General features: G+C 57.1%; 3 protein-coding genes across 7 annotated transcripts in view; all 3 read right to left on the bottom strand.

Annotated features, from left to right (window-relative positions):
• Positions 1-1,069: 1,069 nt before the first annotated feature.
• On the bottom strand, positions 1,070-6,205 carry HYAL2 (hyaluronoglucosaminidase 2). Of its 2 annotated transcripts, none has more exons than XM_010851808.1 (4): positions 6,096-6,205; positions 3,008-3,987; positions 2,222-2,311; positions 1,070-1,798 (listed from the first exon to the last, which is right to left on the bottom strand). In XM_010851808.1, the coding sequence occupies exons 2-4, from the start codon at positions 3,935-3,937 to the stop codon at positions 1,397-1,399; spliced, it is 1,422 nt and encodes a 473-aa protein (XP_010850110.1). In that variant the 5' UTR covers positions 3,938-3,987; positions 6,096-6,205; the 3' UTR covers positions 1,070-1,396. The 2 variants fall into 2 exon arrangements, with proteins under 2 accessions (XP_010850110.1, XP_010850111.1); XM_010851809.1 differs by lacking the exon at positions 6,096-6,205 and adding an exon at positions 4,820-6,071.
• Positions 6,206-8,271: 2,066 nt separating this feature from the next.
• Positions 8,272-11,899, bottom strand: TUSC2 (tumor suppressor candidate 2). Its single transcript, XM_010851810.1, has 3 exons — positions 10,888-11,899; positions 9,672-9,792; positions 8,272-9,501 (listed from the first exon to the last, which is right to left on the bottom strand). The coding sequence occupies exons 1-3, from the start codon at positions 11,031-11,033 to the stop codon at positions 9,436-9,438; spliced, it is 333 nt and encodes a 110-aa protein (XP_010850112.1). The 5' UTR covers positions 11,034-11,899; the 3' UTR covers positions 8,272-9,435.
• A 100-nt stretch (positions 11,900-11,999) lies between these two features.
• The window catches only part of RASSF1 (Ras association (RalGDS/AF-6) domain family member 1), a 9,141-nt gene continuing 2,445 nt past the window's right edge, over positions 12,000-18,695 (bottom strand). Inside the window, exons 1-6 of one of the 4 annotated variants that reach the window (XM_010851805.1) lie at positions 18,609-18,693; positions 17,882-18,360; positions 14,361-14,465; positions 13,869-14,166; positions 13,630-13,745; positions 12,002-12,960 (exon numbers count right to left, since the gene is read on the bottom strand). In XM_010851805.1, coding sequence (XP_010850107.1) covers positions 12,814-12,960; positions 13,630-13,745; positions 13,869-14,166; positions 14,361-14,465; positions 17,882-18,034 — 819 coding nt within the window. In that variant the 5' untranslated portion in view covers positions 18,035-18,360; positions 18,609-18,693 and the 3' untranslated portion in view covers positions 12,002-12,813. The other 3 variants (XM_010851806.1, XM_010851807.1, XM_010851804.1) reach the window with 3 other exon arrangements.

Raw genomic sequence — 18,695 nt, 5'->3', positions numbered from 1 at the left:
CCCCGCCTCTAATCCTGCAGCCCACTTTGTGCTCTGTCTTCCTCCAGACTGCCCGTGCTTCGTTCCCAGCATCACTGTCCCACCTCATTCAAAACTCAGTATAGAAAGCCCTTCCTCGAGGCTGCTTCCTGAGTCCCAGTGGTGGTGTCAAGACTTCCCGAGCAGGGGTGCCCTCCTCACCTCGTGGCAGTTTTCTGAGTCTGTCTCCCCAGAGTCGGTGTCAGCTGAGGGCAGGGGCTCAGTCCTCACTGATATGGATGGGAGGAATCCAGGTGTGGGTCCAGGGCTAGAGGGAGGGGCAGCGCCCCACCCAGGGTAACTCACAACAGAAGCAGAGGAAGTGAAGCAGGTCTGACTGCTCCAGCCGCTCCTTCTCTCCCCTGGGACAGCTGGGGAAAAGCTACGCTCTCTCATGGCCAGGCCAGAGCTGCCTGTTGAGGATAGCCCCCCGCTCACCCCATCATACATCTTTGCAGTAGAACAGGGAGTGGGCCTCATGATTCAGATCCCAGTGCCCTGTTGGCCTTCCCCTGACCGTACCCGGTGGAGGACTCTGACCCAGATGGGGAGAGGTGCGTGTGGCTGAAGTCCACTGCCCTTGAGAACAGGGAGTGGAGGAGACGCCCTTGCCTTTGAGAATAGCAGGGAGGAGCGATCTGGCTACCTGCCCGGCCAGGGAAGATCAAACATCCATTTCCCACTTTCTCCCTGGGTGGGCGAGGCGAGGAGACTGGCACCAGCCCAGCTGGGGATACGGCACCATTTAGGCGCAGCACAAGGGCCCTGCCCACAGAAAGCTGGACCCAGTCGCTTTCCAGTCAATGTGGAGAACGTCAGGTCCTTGCTATTGGGGTAGAAAGGGACTCCCTCCGCTCCCAGTGGCCAGTGCCCTGGCAGGACAGCTAGAGCAGGCAGCTCGGGCCTGCAGATCCCAGTGAACGTGTGTTATAGATGAGAAGTCCCCAGCAGAGAGTCTCACAGAGACACTTCTGAGCTCAAACCTTATTTGGAAGAGCCTGAAAGCACTCTCACATGCCCTGGCCCAGGCACGGACAGTCCAAGCAAAGAAGCAGTTGTTTTATATTTAATTTACAAAAGAGACCCCAAAATAATAATAATAAACTATCCAGGGGCAGGGGAGTAGGGTCAGGTCCTCCCCGGCCCAGCTGTGCCCCTCTTCCTCTCTGGCAGGGAGAGACGGGGCCTTCCAGGGGACTGCCCCTCCCCCTTAGAACAGGGGGTGGGAGCTGGTAAGGACATCCTACCGGGCATCCCAGAGGGCTCTGCCCCTCCAGACTCTGGTTTGTCCACCCCTTGCAGGCTCCTACATGCCTGACAGACCCCTTGTGGCAGAGGCCAGCTGGCCTGGCAGCTGGGTGAGAGACCCTTACAAAGTCTAGGTGAAGGCCAGGACTGCCACTGCCAGCAGGCCAGTGAGGTGGGACCCAGCCCAGGCCCCACTGGCACCCCCAGCTGCCCGCCTGCGGTCCCACTGGCATTGCTCACCGCCCCAGCCTAAGTAGCACTGGCAGCGAAAGTGCATCTGTAGGTGGTTGCGGTCGGCCCAACTGAGTTCCCCCTCTGGTCGCAGCCGCGGCTCATCAGGTGCGTGGCTAGGCACTAGACGGAAGCTGCTGGCACTGAGGTGCAGGAAGGTGTGAGAGTTGGGGTCCCGGCGCACACAGCGCCCATGGCCATGGCACTGGGCCCAGCTGCAGTACTGGGCAGCCCAGGACACATTGACGACATAGGGTACCAATGACCGAGTCAGATAATCCTTGAGGCGTCGGCAGGTCTCCTGGGGGTAGAGGACAGGGAGGAGGGTCAGCTGCCTTAGCCCATGTGGAAACTCAGTCCACACTGTGTGACTGCACCTTCTTTTAACAGCGCGTGTATGCATGCACGCACGCACACACACGCGCGCACGTACGCCTGAGCCCTCACTGTTCCCATTCCTTCTAAGAAGAGGGTGGGGGCAGGGACTGGAACCCAGCAGGGCAGGTGGGGCAGGGTGGAACTCAACAGCTGGTCAAGACAACAACTCCCTCTTCCTGGGTGAAGGGCAGGGGTGGCGGTGGGGGTAGATCCTGTCTTCACTGTTGGGACACGGGCTGCCTTGGGAAGCAGAGGAGGGGAGCACTTTGAGGTTTGCAGCCAAAGTGCAAACACTCTGCCTCTCCCTGCAGACTCAGCTCTGGTTGGCTGGGTGGGTCTTACTTACGTTGCTGGTGGTAAACCCTGCGTCACCCCAGAGGATGACGCCGGCTGCACCCAGGGCAGCACTCTCACCAATGGTGGAGATGAGATCCATCTGTAGGGGAAGTGGATGAGACCACAGGGTGAGAAGGACAGGTCGGGGGGGCAGGCCCTAGCCTCTACCAATTTGCTGACCCCCGACTGCATCCCAGCCCTCCCCTTCTCATCCCCAGGCAGCAGCTGTTGCGCTTTCTCCTTAAATGTTTAAGCCATTTCCACCCCCTTCTTTGGCCTCCGATTCTCAAGCCAAGGGCCCACTTGAGCCTGGCATGTATCTATCAGTTGTGTCCAACTCTTTGCAACCCCATGGACTGTAGCCCACCAGGCTCCTCTGTCCATGGGATTTCCCAGGCCAGAATACTGGAGTGGGTTTCCATTTCCTTCTCCAGGGGATCTTCCTGACCCAGGGATCGAACCCAGATCTCCTGCCTCGCAGGTGGATTTTTTACCATCTGAGCCACCAGGAAAGCCCTACATCTGTCAGGATGGACTACGAAGTCAGAATGCTAGGCCTGAATGCCTCCTCTGCCTGGATTTCCTGGGAAGTTCTGGCCACACTTCTCAGCATCTCTGGACCTCAATTTTCTTATCCACAAATGGAGATAACAATGTCACCCTCTCATAAGGTTACAGAGAGAATGAGGTGAGGGGATGTAGAGTAGTCAGTAAACTTGAGGGCAGGAGGCCCCCTGGTAACCCAAACCTGCGGTGCTTTCCCAAGGAAGAATACAGGGCCCTGGGAGGCACATACCTCGCTAAGCCCTGTGAGTCCACGGCTATAGGTGGGCCTCGTGAAGACGTAGACGGGGAGTGCATGGTTGGCATGGTGGACGTCAGCCACGCGAAGAGCCTCCTGGACACGAAAGCTGACAAAGTTGCGGCCGTGAGTGGAGGAAGCCAGTGTCTCTTCCAAGTAGACAGAGGGGAAGAGGGCCGTGCTCTCAGCCCAGAGCCAGGCCAGCTGGTCATTTCGGGAGACCTCAACATCAGGGCAGCGGCCTGTATAGGTCTCCCAGTTCTGCACATAATCATGGTTGTAACAGTCAGGGAAGAGGTAGAAGCCCCATAGGTGCCGAGGCCGAAACGCCTTGACAAATCGCAATGTCTCCAGCATGAACTGCCGTGCAGCGAACTCAAACTCATACTGCGCCTCCTTGGCTACGCGCTCTGGTGGCCAATCAGGGTGGCGAATGGCCACCAAATGGCGTGATAATCGGCGGTACACATCCTTGTCCTGCCAGTTGCGCACCCACACTGGCCGCCAGTCCTCCCAGTCGATGACTGCCAGCCCTGCAGGCTCCTGTGTACGAATGTAGTGTTCCACGTGTCCCTTCAGCATCTCCAGGTGTACCCAGAGGCTGCCATTCTGTGGCACACCACCATGTACTGACCTCCCCACCGAATTGAAGTGTGGATACATGCCCAGCCGGTCACGGTAGAAGATGGTGATGTTCTGATTTACAAAACCCTCGTTAGGTGAGGCCTGAACATCAAAGGCCTTCATGTCCTTTGGGTCCAATGGCATCTTGTGGCGCGGGCCACAGTCCTGTGTGGGCACATCCCATGCGACCACAAAGGGCCGGCCCGTGAAGATGGGTGGTGCTGTGGGCTTCAGCTCCGTGGCCCATGCCACCACCAACACCAGGGCCAGTGTGACGGCGGGGCCCAGGCCTGTCCACATGCTGGGGGCTGCAGGAAGTCAGTGTCACCTGCCAGGCACCAGCTCAGGAACTGGTAAAAAGGTGGGAGACAGCAAGTAAGTCTAGAGGATCCTGGAGGTCATCCATCCCAAACCCATCCACGCTCCCAAAGCCCATGCTGCATTAGGCCACCGTGCCCAGGACTGTTCAGACTCTGTTATTAGCTATAACAGATCTGAAAGACCATAGGCCACTGAAGGACAGGCAACACATCCCGGTAGCTCACTGCCAGGAGCACTGGGCTCCTTCCTGGACAAGTAGCCTATGGCTAGGCAGGCACTGCTGTTAGGTCTGTGACCCCTTTGAAACTGGACAAATTGAGCTATGGACTCACTGCCGAAAGGCTCACCCATGACTGAGTATCACCCAGGACAAAGTTTCTGAGAGCCCCAAACCGAGGCCCACTCTACCCCGTGAAGAACTTTTGATCCTGAGAAATCACAGCATTTGGGTGAGGCAAGCCACAGCTCTTGGAGTAGCTAGGAAGCTGTAACTCAGCCCCGAGTTGGTATCTTTTTTAGCACCCGCCCAACAGAAGAGTGAGGCTAACAGACTTTATCTCAGCGCAGACACTCTCCCCCAGCTTGGTGGAGGCCCCGCGGGGACAAAGGGGTGGTGGATCTCCCACGGTGGCGCCAGCAGACCGGCCTTTCCCTCTACAGCTACCAGGAATGCGCGTGCCCGCGGGCCAGGCGGCCGGGGGTAAAAGCCCACTCCACCTGGCCTTTGTCCGGAACCCCGCCCCCGCCCCGCACGTGGGGGCTGAACCCTGCCGGCAAGGGGGGCGGTCTGGGCCGCCTCCCCGTGGGGTTCAGAACAGAGCCCGCGGAGACAGCAGCTCGGCTCGCACTGCCCTCCCTCACCTCGCGCAGGGCGCCGCCGGGACCTGCGCCATGGCCACCTCCATCTCCGTCCCAGCCCGGCCCGCAGCCCTCCACGGTTCGGCCCCGGCTCAGCACCTCTACTGGCTCCGCCCCCCCACCCCAGCCCGCCGGCCCTTTAAGAATCCAGCGCGGAGGCGGGCCCTGCGCAGGATTTGCGACGGGGGAGGGAAGGTGTGCCTGACTTTCGAGCCGCCAATACCGCGCTTTGGGCTCCGAGGACCCCAGATCCTCTTCCGAGGAATGTAGCCATAAGTCTGAGACTCTGAGGTGCCTCCAAATGGGGCTTTCTTCTGGAGTCTTAGCCACGAGCGCCAAGTCAGCCTAAAGTTCACCCCCGCAACCTGCGGCCAGTGGTACACTCCTCCCTGCTCCGCGACGCGGCCAGCCGCTTAAAGGGACAGCGTAAAGGACGAGGGTCGGGAAGGGAATGAAGGTAGTGTGACGTTCCCTCATTCGTCCGTAAGGAGGTGCTGTGGGACCTTGAGGCCTTGGCTGGGGGCAGTAGAGAATCTGGCTCTGCACCTCTGAGTGTAATCTCCAGTCCTGGGGCCCCCTTTGTATGGAAAGGGGGACGGTGACCCGCAGCCTGTCTGCGATCTCCCGGGACAGTACTGCCCCGCCCCCCTTACGGTTCAGGGCTCCCCTCCCCCGACCCCGGTGGGAAGGGAATCCCCGCCCCTTGCCCGTCTGGGGCTGGGGGGCCTAGCACCCGCGTCTTAGCCCATCCAGGGCTGGATGGAAGCAGTGGTTGTCCTGGTAACACAAGCTGTGAGTCGCAGTTAGGCCTGCCTGGCTGGGAGCCTATAAGCCCAGCGAGCCCTGAGGGTAGGGCGTCCCCCTGCTCCTGACTTGCAACTGGGACAGGCCAGTCCTTGGGCTCCTATCCCCTCTGTCCAGCCTCTGGGGGCCCTGTGGGAACCCCAAGTCGTCCTTTCAACTCTGAGAAGGCTGCCTCCCTTACAGAAGTTCCTGGCCGGACAGCAGAGAAAACCGGCTCAGCCAGAAGGGTTCCCCTGGGCCTCCGCTGGGTATCCCGTCTTTTCGCCCTGCACGCCCCTCCCTCTGGGGAGCAGGCTTGGAGCTGCAATGGAAGCGAGAATTCCTTGCCTCTTCCTAAATCCGCTTCCCCGGGGTCCTCAGCTCCCCAAAGGGCCCGGGTCTACTTGGCCAGCCCATTCCCTGCACACGCGCCTGGGAGGAGAGAGAGGGAGCGCCATGTACCAGGGTGCAGACCAGTCGTCTGCCCTGGGCTCACCTGTGTGGGAGTCCGTCGGCCCAGTAGGTCGGCGGCCTCCCTCCTTCCCGGGGTAAGTCTCTAGCCAAGCTATTCGCGCCAGCTCCTGCCCTTTGGGCAGCCCGCCGGCGACTTGATAAACCCCATCCCTCCCACCGGCTCCCGCCTCCCACCCCAGCCCTTTATCCTCACTTCCTCCTGCCCCTCAGAGAGGAAAGGGCCAGGAACAGGCGCGGGGGAAGGGACCGCCTTGACCCTGTTTCCCTCCGGTATGTCCTGCTGGCTGGTTGCCTGCCCTGCCCCTCCTCCCCTGAGTAGGCCCTGGCCCAGCAAACTGCACCAGGTGACAGGAAGGCTGAAGGACCCAGCTAAGGTGCCAGCCTCCCCCATGCTGACAGCTTCCCAAACCTGCCCCTGGGGCTGAGGCCCATCCTCAAACCCAGCAGCTTATGAGTGGAGCGGCCCTGGTGGTGGTGCTTTGGGAAGTCAAACTACTTGGGGGATGTTTGGCAGATGGTTCCCTAAAGCAGGTGGTGAAGAGAACCAGCCCTGGGGTGGGGGATGTTGGGGGAACTTACAGGAGCTGAGTCATTTTTTTTCCACCGAGAGCGGAAGCATCTCATGTGTGAGAGTGGACAAAGTGTGACAGAGTGTTGATATGGGTGATGTGGGGGGGACAGGCCCTGGGAGGCTTCTGTACGGTGCTCTTCTGTCAGAGGACATTCCTGGTTGGTTCTAAGATGTTGCCGAGTACAGGGCTCCTTACAAAACTGGTGAGGGGAGGGGTGTATTTCTGTGGAAGAGAGTGTCCATAATGTGGCTGGCTCCAGGGAGGGCTGCAGCAGGGTTCCAGCAGACTCCTCCAGAGGTGCAGACAACTCTGCACACCCTCAAATCACCCTGGGCTACTCCCCCTGGACCTACCATCCCACCCCTTTGATGCCTAGGGCCTCTCCCCTAATAGAAAGCTTTGTAAGCCTGGTGGAGTGGGGGAGGTGGGCACATATCCTACAGTCTACCCCTGAAGACTATGCTGGCTCTGTAAGGGACACAGGCCTTAGAAGCTCTAAGGGCAGGGGCCCCTGGGGAAACAAAGGCCAGACCACTGTTCCAGGGCAGGGACATTTCCTCAGGCAGCCAGCAGGAAGGAAGTGCACACAGCCCAGTGGGAGGGAGTGGGGAAGCACTGCCATGACCCCCATTGTTTCCCGCTTCAGAGTCAGCTAGGGCAGGCCCAGCACAGGGAGTTCCCCACACTGGGACAGTGATGACGGGATGCCATCCGGCACAGCAGAACCCTGGCCCTGGGGCAGTCAGTAGGAGGGGCAGTGAAGGGTGATAGGGCCTTGTGCCTGGCATCTTACTGCGCAAATGGGAAGAAACCCAGAGACGAACTTCAAGTCCAGACTGCAGAGGGTGATCCTGCTCCAGACTTGGACCAGTTTAAACCTCCAAAAGACAGGTAGGTCAACTTCCCAGACCCAGCAGCCTGCGTCCCTGAACTCTCTTTTCCCTTACAGGGAGTTGGGCTGATGGCCAAGGCTAGGCCTGGCAGAGAACTGGCCTCACAGCCTGACCTGAGAAGTGCAGGCCAAATGTTCACGGGGGCAGGCGGCAGGTGAGAAGGCAAGAGCAGAAAGGATGAGAGGAAGTACTGGGTGAATTGAGTTTAACCTGCTGGAACAGAAGCCCCAAGTCTACACTCCTGGTAGTGCCCACCAGGAGAGGCAAGTGGATTTGGGCTGCAGTTTTGCAGGAGGTCAAGGGCAGTGGCACCCACCTGGCTGCTGTCCACCTAAGGCTGGGCCCTAGAAGGTCTATGGGGCTTAGGCTGTGACCTCATGTAGGTTCAGCTGCCTCAGCTGGGGACAGAACAACTGTTCCAGACCTATCTGAGGTCACACTGTCATCTCAGGTCAGGCAGGTGGGGCCAATCCCTACTGAAGTATCCCAGGGCCTTCCAATTCCAGGGTCTCCACTTACTGAACCTAATACAGGAGTGGCTCTCCATCCTGAGTGGGTCTGTAGTGAGGTCTGTGTGAATACACTGCCACCTGCTGGTTGTAGCTGGGATGGCCGCACTCTGGACCTTGCCAAACATTGGTGCGACCTGTGTCCTGGACCCAGGTCTACCTTCTATGCCCATGTGGTAGTCCAGACACTGGGTGTCACAGCCTCAGAGGATGTCAGTCTTGTATGCAGGGTCTACAAATAATTTTATTGAACAAATAACACAACAGCCTTCCTAGATTGAGGACTACCCTCCCCAAGCCATTTCTCACACGCTTAAAGCACAGAGTTTGCACAGTAAGGAATTAAAAAAAAAAATCATTTCTATGTAGAAATCAGACTCTGCCCCAATAACATCATGGACTAGACTATTTACAAGCTTTCACATTTTAAGTATTCCTATTATGGTTGTTTTCTTTCTGCCCCTATCCAGGGGCTCCAGTACTTTTCTCTTGACTGATACTGAAGGGAGGGGTATACTGTAGGGAAAAGGGGTGGTGGGCTCCTCAGAGCTACTGGCACCAGCCCTAGGGTGCTGTGCCTTACCACAGGGTGGTGGATGTGTAAGGGCAAGGGGGATTAGATACAGTAAGTGGGATGGGGCACAGGCATCCAGAGCCCTTCCTGATCCCCATCCACACCCTCTCAACTTGGGGTGGGGGGGGAGGGGGAGAAACAACTAGTTGCAGTGGGGAGGGATCGGGCCAGCCCTGGGTAGAGGGAGAAACCTCCCACACCAGTCCCTACTCCTATTAACAGCCTGCAAAGTGTCCATCCATCTGGGGCTGGGAACAAACGGGCAGGTAGGCAGGAAAAATCAGGCTTGTTCTGCCCCCAGCCTCTGTCCAACACAGGAGGAATCGAGGTAGCAAACGGCTGAAATGCTCCAACGAGAGGGTAAAGGAAGTGAGGAGGGAAAGGAAGTTCCCACTTTTGTAGAGCTCCCATTGCCCTGGGGCTGGAAAAAGGCAGACCTTGCTTTTAAAGTGCTGTAGCCTCTAGCAGGGCTGGGCCCTAGGCAAGCTTGGAAGAATGCAGGCCAGGCAAGGGCACAGGAACCAGGCATTCCTGACCAGCATGTGCCCTGCCATGCTCCTTGTAGGGATTGCTGGGAAAGGTGGACTGGTAACTCCGCCATCAGCCCTCACCAGCTTCCAGCCATCTCTGGTCCACATACAAACCAACACCCAACCAGCACTGTAGGACTGCCCTGCTCACAGCTGAAGGTTCCAGGCCAGTGGAGTTTATTCACGGTTGTGGCCCCAGCCTAGGTTCCTCAATGGAAGCCACACCTTGAGCCTGGGGGTGTCTTGCTGGGGCAGGGGGTGTTTACGCCTGCCACCCCCCAGGCTCACACCTCATAGAGGATCACAGGGAAATCCACGTGGATGCGGGGGGGATCCAACTTCACGGTGCCCTGCCATGGAAACAGAGGCTAGTGAGGGCCGGCTCAGGGCCCCTACTCCAGGAAGCCTTCCTGTTCCTCCCAGTGCCTCCCCCCAGAGCCCCCACCACGACAGCAGACTCCATCTGGGTCTGCCTCCACACATTCAACACAGGCTCTGTGACCACGGCCCAGCCCCTCACCTGAGGAATCAGGTTCTTATGCACCCGCCTCAGCTTGGCCCGCTTCTGCCCGTTCTTGGTGACGATTGTCTCCTCATAGAATTCGTGAGCCAGATCCCCATCCTCGTCATAGAACATGGAGCTGTGCAGAGCGAGAGGGGAACAGGCTGGGCTGGAGCCCCACGCTAGTCATGGCAAATGCCATAGACCACAGGGAAGTATGCCCTCCCCCCAATGGGGAAGAACAACCTTGGTGGGAGAAAGGGAGGTTAATATGTTTGGAGAATCTTTTGCTTAGGATCTGGGGTCCACTAGAAAGTGGGGAGTAGGATGGTGGCCAGTGCTACTCTGTCAGACCCTAAGAAGAGAGGCCATACCAAAACGTCACTGGTTTGTTCAGCAAGAGTAGCCATTCGATCAGGCCCTTGCCTTCACCCAGGACTTCTAGAGTGAGAAGGATGGTGGCCTGGGCATGATGGTCTCATTCCAGAAGACACTGCTGGCCCAAGGCCAAAGCCTGAGATAGCAGATGCCCGAGCTAGGAGGGAGCCTGAAGGAAAAAAGGCTGAATCCTCCCCGGTCCAGGTGGCTGATGCAACCAGACTGCCATTGTTGGGGTCCACCTAGATTCCAGCAACACCTGAGCAGCAGTCCTCAGGGCCCATCAGATCCAGGCCCATCTAGTGCTCCTATCTGGGCCCCTTGTGGGAGGGGAGAGGTCAGTGCCCCCAGATCTGGGAAAACATACCTGGGGTGAGGGTCTTTTTCCCCAGGTCCCAGCCTCAACGCTAGGGCCCAGTCCTACTCTCCCAGCCACTACCCAGAGAGGTCCAACCCTACCACTGTGGGGAACGGAAACAGACAAAACAGAGGGTCATTCTCTTCTAGGGAGAACTGGGGGTGAGTGAGAATAGGAGCCTTCGGCTAGCAGGCTGGGATGGAAGGGATGAAAGGAAAAGGTTCTGGAGTCTCAGGGAGACCCTATCTTAGCTTTATCGTACGGAGGACCTGCCCAGGGACAAGCCTCAGGCCCACTCTTCTCCTAGGGAGACCTTCAGAGCAGCCAGGCCACGAGGAACCGCCTGTTCGGCTTTCCCCACCCTTTGTTCCTATGGGGACCTGAAATATGGGAGTCGTCCTGACTCGGGTGTAGCGGGTACAGCAGCGGGAGCGCCCCATGTCGCGAGACGCCCAGCCGCCCGTCTGTCCTCCCGGGGGCGGAACCCCGCGCCCTTACCCGCGGCGCGTGAATACGAAGGGGGGCACGACTCGGCCTCGCGGTCGCACCAAAGCTTGCTCAGCGACCGCCGCCTCTGGGCCGCCGCCCCCCGCCGCCGAGGTGAAGGGCCACAGGCCCCGAGCTTTGGAGCCGCTGGCGCCCATGTCAGGGCCGCCGGCGCATGGCGGGCCCGGCAGTAACTTCGCTCTTACAAGGCCGTCGGCGCCACCATACCGTGCCTGGGCCTTGGCTCGCAGATGCCGCCGCAGCCGCTGCCGCCGCCTTCCGCAGGGTCCGCTGTCTCCACGGAAACCTCACTTCCGCTTCCGAATGCGCCGCATGCTGCCCCCTCTGATTGGCTGCTTCTCTCGTCGGTCCGCGGGGCGGGACCAACAGCCGCCCTCAAATGCTAGGTACCCCAGCATGCACCGCAAGACGTCAGCTCCCAGCAGGCCACGCTCTCTCCAGCTCGGGCAGCTCCTACCAGGGAAAGCGGTGGCTGTGTCCTCCTCCTTATTTCTTTAGCTTGTATGGCGGCTCTTATGTCCCCAACCCCTAGAGGTCAGGCTCAGCGGACCTGCCCAATCACCGGGTACCTCCCCCAAACCAGCACTTTAGGGCCTGACTCCAGGCCAGACTGGTCAGTGCCCATCTGGCTTCTATCCCCATACCTTTTTTGCCATCCCCAATTGTGGCATGTGGAGGAGAAACTGAACCTAAATAAAATTAAGGAATTAGCCTATGGTTGTATATCTACATTCAGGGCCAAAGAACTTCAAATTCAGTGTACTTTCCAAACCCACCAGAAGCCTTGCTTTATGAAGGTTTGTGGACATTAACATCTGTACCTTTGGTACCATGACCAGTGTCTGGTCCACAATAGAATCTCAATATTTGGTGAAGTGCCTTCCACAACATGGAGTGTGTGGTTTCTCTAAGCTCTGGCAGTTGATGTTCTTACCCCCACTACAACCTTAGCCACAGGGTTTGAGTGATGACTGAGTACATATCCATATACCACATCCTTCACAGATTTGTCCCATAGTTACTGTGAGCCTGTCCATCAATCTTGGCAGCCACTGGCTTGTGGGGCAATTACAGATGAGGGCCCATAATAAAGAATCCAAAAGCAGAATTCTTAAATCTTTATTTAGCCAATTCTCTCAGACCCCAGGCCCTGATGACTATCACCCCCACCCCTTTCCCCACAGGAGGCATTCAGCTGAGGCCACAAAATAGTACATACATTCGCACACATCATCAAAAATACCCAAGGGAAGGACCCTGGCTTTGACTGGCAAACAAGGCACAGACACCTGGGCCAGTGCCCACGTTCAGAGAGCCTGGCCCAGGGACATCCTCCTTGGAGGAGGCAGAGGCACTATTGCTGCACCCTTAGCCAGCACTCCCTGACCTGAAGGTGTGTGAGGAGTCAGAGGGTGCTGGAGAGGGAACCCTAGACTCTTCCTTGATGCCTGTCTAATCTTGAACACCCACCCTTGGTTCTGATAGGGCTATCCTGAGACACCCCCCTCCCCCATCCAAGACCCAAATCACACAACCGTTCTGCATAGACAAGGGCCCTCATCCCTGCAAACGACCCTATTCTGTTTGTAGGGTCTCCAAGATTCTCATATCTGAGACACAAATTTAAAGAGACTTCTGTCTCCTCTACCCATGCTGCAAGCCTGGAGCAGCTTCTCAGGGCAACCCTGGCCCACCATGACCCAGTACGTGACAGGCAGAAGGGTGAAGAGCCATGCTCTGCTCCACCCACTGGTGGACACAGGGGGCCAGCTCCTTCGCTGTTCTCTGGGCTCATTCCCCCAGCAAGAGAGGGCCTCCATGCACACTCATTCCTCAGGCCACAGGGGCCTTTGCACACTCACACGGCACGCCCTTGGCGCTGCCTACTCTCCTCCTTCCACCCCAGGGTACAAGAGGTCACCCCAGGGGGCAGGCGTGCAGGGCTTCCTGGATCTTCTGGCGACAATAGGAGTACTTCTGCAGGATCTGGCGGAGGTGTTCCTCTTCCTCCCGCTGCAGGATGCGCAGAAAGTTGTGTAGCTCAGGCATGCTGAAAGCGTCCCACTGGAGGGGGAGAAGGGAGACACAAGCTACAGCAGGCACTACCAAGCTGGCAGGCTCTCCCGAAAGAAGATGACTTTATCACGATCATGCAGCTAGGATGGTGCTTTCCAGTGTCAGGTTCTTGCCTGAGTGGTCTGTGTTAAGATTCCCAAAAACAATACATAGAGAAGATGGGTCCCACAAAGTAGGGCAGTGATCTTGCAGACAGGCAACCAAACCAATGTTCCTTAGCTACCTGTGGACAGGTCATGCCTCCTTTCTCTGAGTTTAATCTCACTCTGCAGAGGCACTACCTTGGAGCTGGAGAGCTTCCCGGTAAAAAGTTCTAGTGCCTAAAGACGGGCACCTCCGTGTTGTCCTGTGCCTATCTGTGTGGCTCTGACCTGGCCTGAGATCACCACGCCATCAGATGGACTCCTGCATCTCCTGAGGACTTCCCACGACAGGGAAGAGCAGTGCATCAAGATAGTTCTTCCTGGTTTCCTGAGACGAGCCCTAGACCTTGGCATGAATTTCCTGGAAACCTCCACTTTAGCTGCAAGGCTCACACACTTCTGCAGAGGCTTTGCAGGGCTTGTCTGCCCTGTTGCTCCTTCAAGTCTTACGGTAGCTGCAACCCTCCAGTCCCACCCAGTCACACCCAAGAAACTAAGGAGAGCTGTTACTCACATTCACCTCCCCAGAGTCATTCTCCTTCAGCACAAAGCTTAGGGCCTTCTCACTGGGCCCTGCAAGGAGCCGGAGGCGTAGGGGCTGCTCATCATCGGACAGCTTCCGGAGGTACACTGTGGGCCAAGCAGAGGGAAGGGAGGGTTTAACTAGAGCCAGGCACAGCCCCCTCAGCTCCTGCATGCACAGGCACATGTATATATACCCTCACACATGGTGGGATGGGGTGGGAAGCCCACCTTGGCCATGGCGCTCAGCCCGCTCAAAGAGTGCAAACTTGCGAGGGTCATCCACCACCAGGAATTTACGCAACAGGGCCTCGATGACCTCACGTGCCCGCGTGCGTGACAACACGTGCAGGTGCTTGACAGCATCCTTGGGCAGGTAGAAGGAGGTGCGGCGTTTCACAGCTGTGCCCCGCCCTGGGCCTCGCCGGGCATCCTGCAGGGAGGGTGGCTTCTTGCTGGAGGGAACTGAGACAGGGCGCACCAGCTTCAGTTGAACCTTGATGAAGCCTGTGTAGGAGCCATCCTTGTTCTAAAGAGGAAAAACCAAACTGTGATTAGGTGCCAGGTGAGATGCAACAGGACTGGACCCTACCAGTCCACTTGGGGCTAGGGTGGGTGTGAATAAATCACTGCTCAGGCCTTCCCAAGAATACCTCAACTCTGACCTTCTGGGCATCAGGCACGTGGCTGGGTTCCTATCTCCAGAACAGGCTGTCAACTCACCAGGCTCATGAACAAGTTGCTGTTGATCTGGCCATTGTACTCCTTGATCTTCTGCTCGATCTCAGCTTGAGAAAGGTCAGGTGTCTCCCACTCCACGGGCTCATCCTGAAAGATGGGCAGGCATGGAGAGAGGGCCCTCACAGAACCCATTCCTCTGCAATGCATGTCGAAGGCAAGAAGATAAACTCCGGGTGGACCACTCTGTAAAATGGCCTGTGGGCAGCCTTTGGAAACTGACGGACACAGTTCATGGCCTGATGAGAGGAAACCATCACAGCTCCTGGTTCTGCATTCTATGGACACAGCCAAGGCAGAATCATTTGGCTTCTCTGCTGCTGGCCTGGAGCCTCCTCAGCCCTGGGGAAGGTTCTAAGGACACCTTGAAATCAAGGCCAGGATAAGATCAGGGACTCAGAAGGAACATCTTGATCTCAGCACCCTAGTTGGGTGGGGTCAAGGTGTATCCTGGAGAAGGCAGTTCACTTTGCCTCTTGGCCTTGCCCATGACTCACCACAGGGGGAGAGGTATAGGGATTGGTACACACCAGGAGACCAGCCACCAGGGGGCAGGAGGAGAGGGGCAACTGCTACCACCTTAACACTTCTTGGTGGGGGACTTGGGCCAGGCCTACATGTCTCAGACACAGTGAGAAAACCACTATGACATGTCATTTGATCTTGACCCAAGTTGCACAAAAGGCAGCCTCAGGCCAGGCTCCAATCTGCCAGAGGTGGACATGGGCAGCCTTCTAGTAGAGCCTGTCACACAAGTGCCAAACAGGGAAGCTTATGCACCTCCTCCCTGCTGTCTAGAAGGTTTAGCCCGAAGATTTTAGCTCCGCCACTCAGCCCTTCCCCTTGCTCCTCCAGGGACTGGATTCTTGTCAGAAGGGTGGCGTATGGGCCAGGGCTTCAGCCAAACTCCCTTGCCTCATTGCATCAGCCTTACTTCCTGTTGACGTCAGACAGGCCCTAGTAGGAATGGGAGTGTCACAGACTCAGCTGAGATCATCACTGACCAATGCACTGTCCCAGAGAAGTTCCCATCAGAAGGTCTTCTGCAGAATAACCTTAATCTTGTGCTCAGCTTTGAGCCCAGGACAGCCAGACTTCTTCCTGGCTACTGCTTTAGAGCCCCCTAAGCTTAAACCATCTGATGGCTCAGATGGTAAAGAACCTGCCTGCAATGCAAAGAGACCTGGGTTCGATCCCTGGGTGGGGAAGATCCTCTGGAGAAGGAAATGGCTACCCACTCCAGCATTCTTGCCTCGGAAATCCCATGGACAGAGGAGCCTGGAAGGCTACAGCCTAAGGGGTTGCAGAGATTTGGACAGGACTGAGTGACTAACACTTTCACTTTCAAGTTTACACCATCTCATGCGAACAATAGGAAGGACAGATGAGGGGGTAGGGTAGAGTTCACAGCCTTTTAGCAATATGCTCTTCACCTAGTACCTGCAGCTGTTCAGCTGTCAGCAAGCTGTTGACACTGAGGACTGAGGCTCTGGAGAAGCCTATTTGCTTCCCCAAGCTTCCAAAAGTCTCGTAGATAGAAAAGAGCATTGAGAAATGAAAAACTTGAGCAGAAACCTTGTTGTAGACAGTTGGAAATCTTGTAGGACTGGTAAGAACAAATGGTCTGGATCCTGGAAAATGAGAGATGTGGGGGGATAAAATGATGGCCAGAGGGGCTGGGAATAAAGGATGGAGTGTTTGTTCCATCCAAGGAGAGGATTTTGGACAAGGCATGCCCCAGGAGAAAAGACTGTCAGGATGGAAGAGGTGCTAGGGGCAGGAGGAAAGCTGAGCAGAATCCAGTGCCAGGGCAAGAAGGAAGAGAATTCTGTTTACAGAACAGGGTGATCAAAGGGATGCTACTCACTTATTCCCCTTCCTTATGATGGCTCTGAGCTCTAGCCTGGGTCCTCCCTCTTCCCTTCCTGGGTTGTCCAAGAGCTCCAAACTGGGATGCAGTGACCTCAGTTCCAGCCCCTTCCCAGTTCCCTCCAGGTGAACCTCCCTCAAGGACTTGGGACTGGAGGTACTGCACTGTCCTGCCAGGATTCTAGAGGAGAAAGTTTCATTTTCCATTTTCTAAAACTGACTGCTGGAGGAGAATTCCACAAGTTGTCCCAGAGGGACATACAACAGGACCTTGGAATTTCCCTTCTGCTGCACTCTAGCCACTCACCCTCTACTCTGCCACTGTCCAGAGTGACTGATGGTTTTTTTTTTTCTTAACTTATTTTTAACTGAAGGATAATTGCTTTATAATATCATGTTGGTTTTTGCCATACATCAACATGAGTCAGCCATAGGTATACATATCTTACATACAAGATATGTATGTATCTTGGGACTCCACAGCCTGCTTTTCAACTGGTTAGTGTTTTGTGGTTTTTCTCACCTTTCCATGATGGAAAGTGGCTCAGGCCTGAGTGACACAGGGACAGTCCCAGGGATCCACCCTCAAACCTTGCACCCAAACTCTGGACTGAGCTTTCAAGGTATAGAATTTTCATCTAAATAATCACCCATAATCACCCATAACTCCTTTCTCTTGGCTCATGTAAGGAATTCTGCCCCATTGCTGCCAGGTATACTGAACTTCACTTCATGGTCCCCATCTCTCTTTCCTGCTCTGCCGAGGTGTACCAGCTCTGAGCCTGGAGGTCACACTCATGGTACACAGCACAGAGGTCTCTGATAATGGGGACATCTGGGAGGCTCTCAGAGGCACAGCTGCTCCAGTACCACACTTTATAGTCCTAGATTAGTAACCCCTATCTCTTGATTCCGCTCAGGGCATTTTACAATCTAGCCTTTCCCACCTTTCCTGGGTGAAGTGTTCCTGAATGCTGACAGTCCAAAACAAGGCTTCCTTTCCGGCTATTCCCAGATCCCCTGGTCTGCTCTGATTTTTCTATATATGTTGCCCAAGCGAGTACTCCTGGTCCACTGAAGAGGAGGGTAGACTGAGAATCTTCCACATTCCAGCAGCTGGTGACAGGCCGGGACCGGCAAGAGGTGGGGATCAAGCTAGCTCCATCCAGGAGTGGAAATGGAGGGGCCTGGACCTTCCTTTGCTTCTCTCCGACCTTCCTTTGCCTCTCTCCTAAACACACTTCTCAATTCCCGGCGAGGACTCCTCCCCCTCCACTTCCTCCAGGTCCCCCAGAGAAGGGGTGGGAGCGCCCACACGCGGAAATCGAGGTGGTAATCTAGACTGCACAGTCAGCCTTAGTAAGGGGTAGATAATGCCTGCCGCTGGTCTACCCCAAGCCACTCAGCTGTTTCCCCTGGTTCAACCGGTCTGTGACAGAAACAGCAAGGGCTCGGCACCCAGTACCGATGTGCTGAAAGCCAGACACACGGTTCCGAGGGCTGGCCCCGGTCCGGTTCGAGATCCACGCTGACAGGAGAGCGGAGCGGCCCACAAACTCTCGAGACTGCAACGTACCGTGGAGGGGCGGGATCCCAGCGATCGCCCCCGCCCGCCTCCCTCAACCCCCAGTCCCCACCTGGTCCCGACGCGGCCTGCGCGCCAGCGAGGTACGCGCAGTGAAGTACTGCTCGAGCTCTGAGTCCGAGTCCTCCTGGCTGCAGTAGCCACTGCTTGTCGTGCTGTTCCAAGTCATCTCGAAGGAAGGCGTTCCCGCGTCCGCCTCACCCATCGCCACGCCCGCCAGTCCGCCAGCTCCGGTGCACCGGTAGACTCCCACCACCGCCCCAAGCGCGTGTACGCGTGCGCACCCGTATATGAGTGTGCGTGCGCCGGAACCAGTGTCCGCGCCGCAACCGTTAACACTGAAACGTAGACAGCCAGGATCTAGCTGTCACCTCATTGGAGGCGGGATGTCGAAGGGCGGGGTCACACACGCCTCGCCTCCAAGAATGATCTCAGCCCTCAGTTCAGCGCCGTCTCGCAGGCCCCGCCTCCCAAGGGACACTATGGAGCTTGTGCGCATGTGCACCAGCGTGGCCTCGAGGCCGGATGCAGCTGCGGGAAGGTGCGGAAGTTGTACTTGCGCGTAGTCTGGGCGGCTCCGGGCGGTTAGGGCCGAGTCAGCACCCCCCCGGCACCCCGTGGAGCCCGCGCGCAGAATTAGCCACTCTCTGCCACCGGGAAGTCGGCTATCAAAACGTTTATTGCGCGTAGCGCCGGGCGGCCCTAGGGAACGCCTGCAATGTGGCCCGCTCGTCCACGCATCCCTGCCTTGCCCGTGAGCTCCCCAGTCCCGCGCTCACCACATTCGTGTCCCGCTCCAGCGCCGGTTCCCAGCCCAGGTCCCGGGGCCCGCAGCAGTCTAGGGAGACGAGCGCGCGGCAGCGGTA

This window comes from Bison bison, unplaced genomic scaffold (assembly GCF_000754665.1).
Source record: "Bison bison bison isolate TAMUID 2011002044 unplaced genomic scaffold, Bison_UMD1.0 scf7180017864304, whole genome shotgun sequence".
NCBI lineage: Eukaryota > Metazoa > Chordata > Mammalia > Artiodactyla > Bovidae > Bison > Bison bison.
The sequence above is the reverse complement of the archived record's forward strand: the minus strand, read 5'-3'. Positions and strand labels throughout refer to the sequence as shown.

Bases quoted from the DNA above. Each gene is read 5' to 3' on its own strand.
- HYAL2 (XM_010851808.1), bottom strand. From the start codon at position 3,937: ATGTGGACAGGCCTGGGCCCCGCCGTCACACTGGCCCTGGTGTTGGTG. The intron at 2,312-3,007 runs GTATGTGCCTCC...CTTCCCCTACAG, and splicing joins GACTCACAGGGCTTAGCGAG to ATGGATCTCATCTCCACCAT. The intron at 1,799-2,221 runs GTAAGTAAGACC...CTCTACCCCCAG, and splicing joins CAGGGTTTACCACCAGCAAC to GAGACCTGCCGACGCCTCAA.
- TUSC2 (XM_010851810.1), bottom strand. From the start codon at position 11,033: ATGGGCGCCAGCGGCTCCAAAGCTCGGGGCCTGTGGCCCTTCACCTCG. The intron at 9,793-10,887 runs GTAAGGGCGCGG...CGCTCTGCACAG, and splicing joins TTCGTATTCACGCGCCGCGG to CTCCATGTTCTATGACGAGG. The intron at 9,502-9,671 runs GTGAGGGGCTGG...TTTCCATGGCAG, and splicing joins ATAAGAACCTGATTCCTCAG to GGCACCGTGAAGTTGGATCC.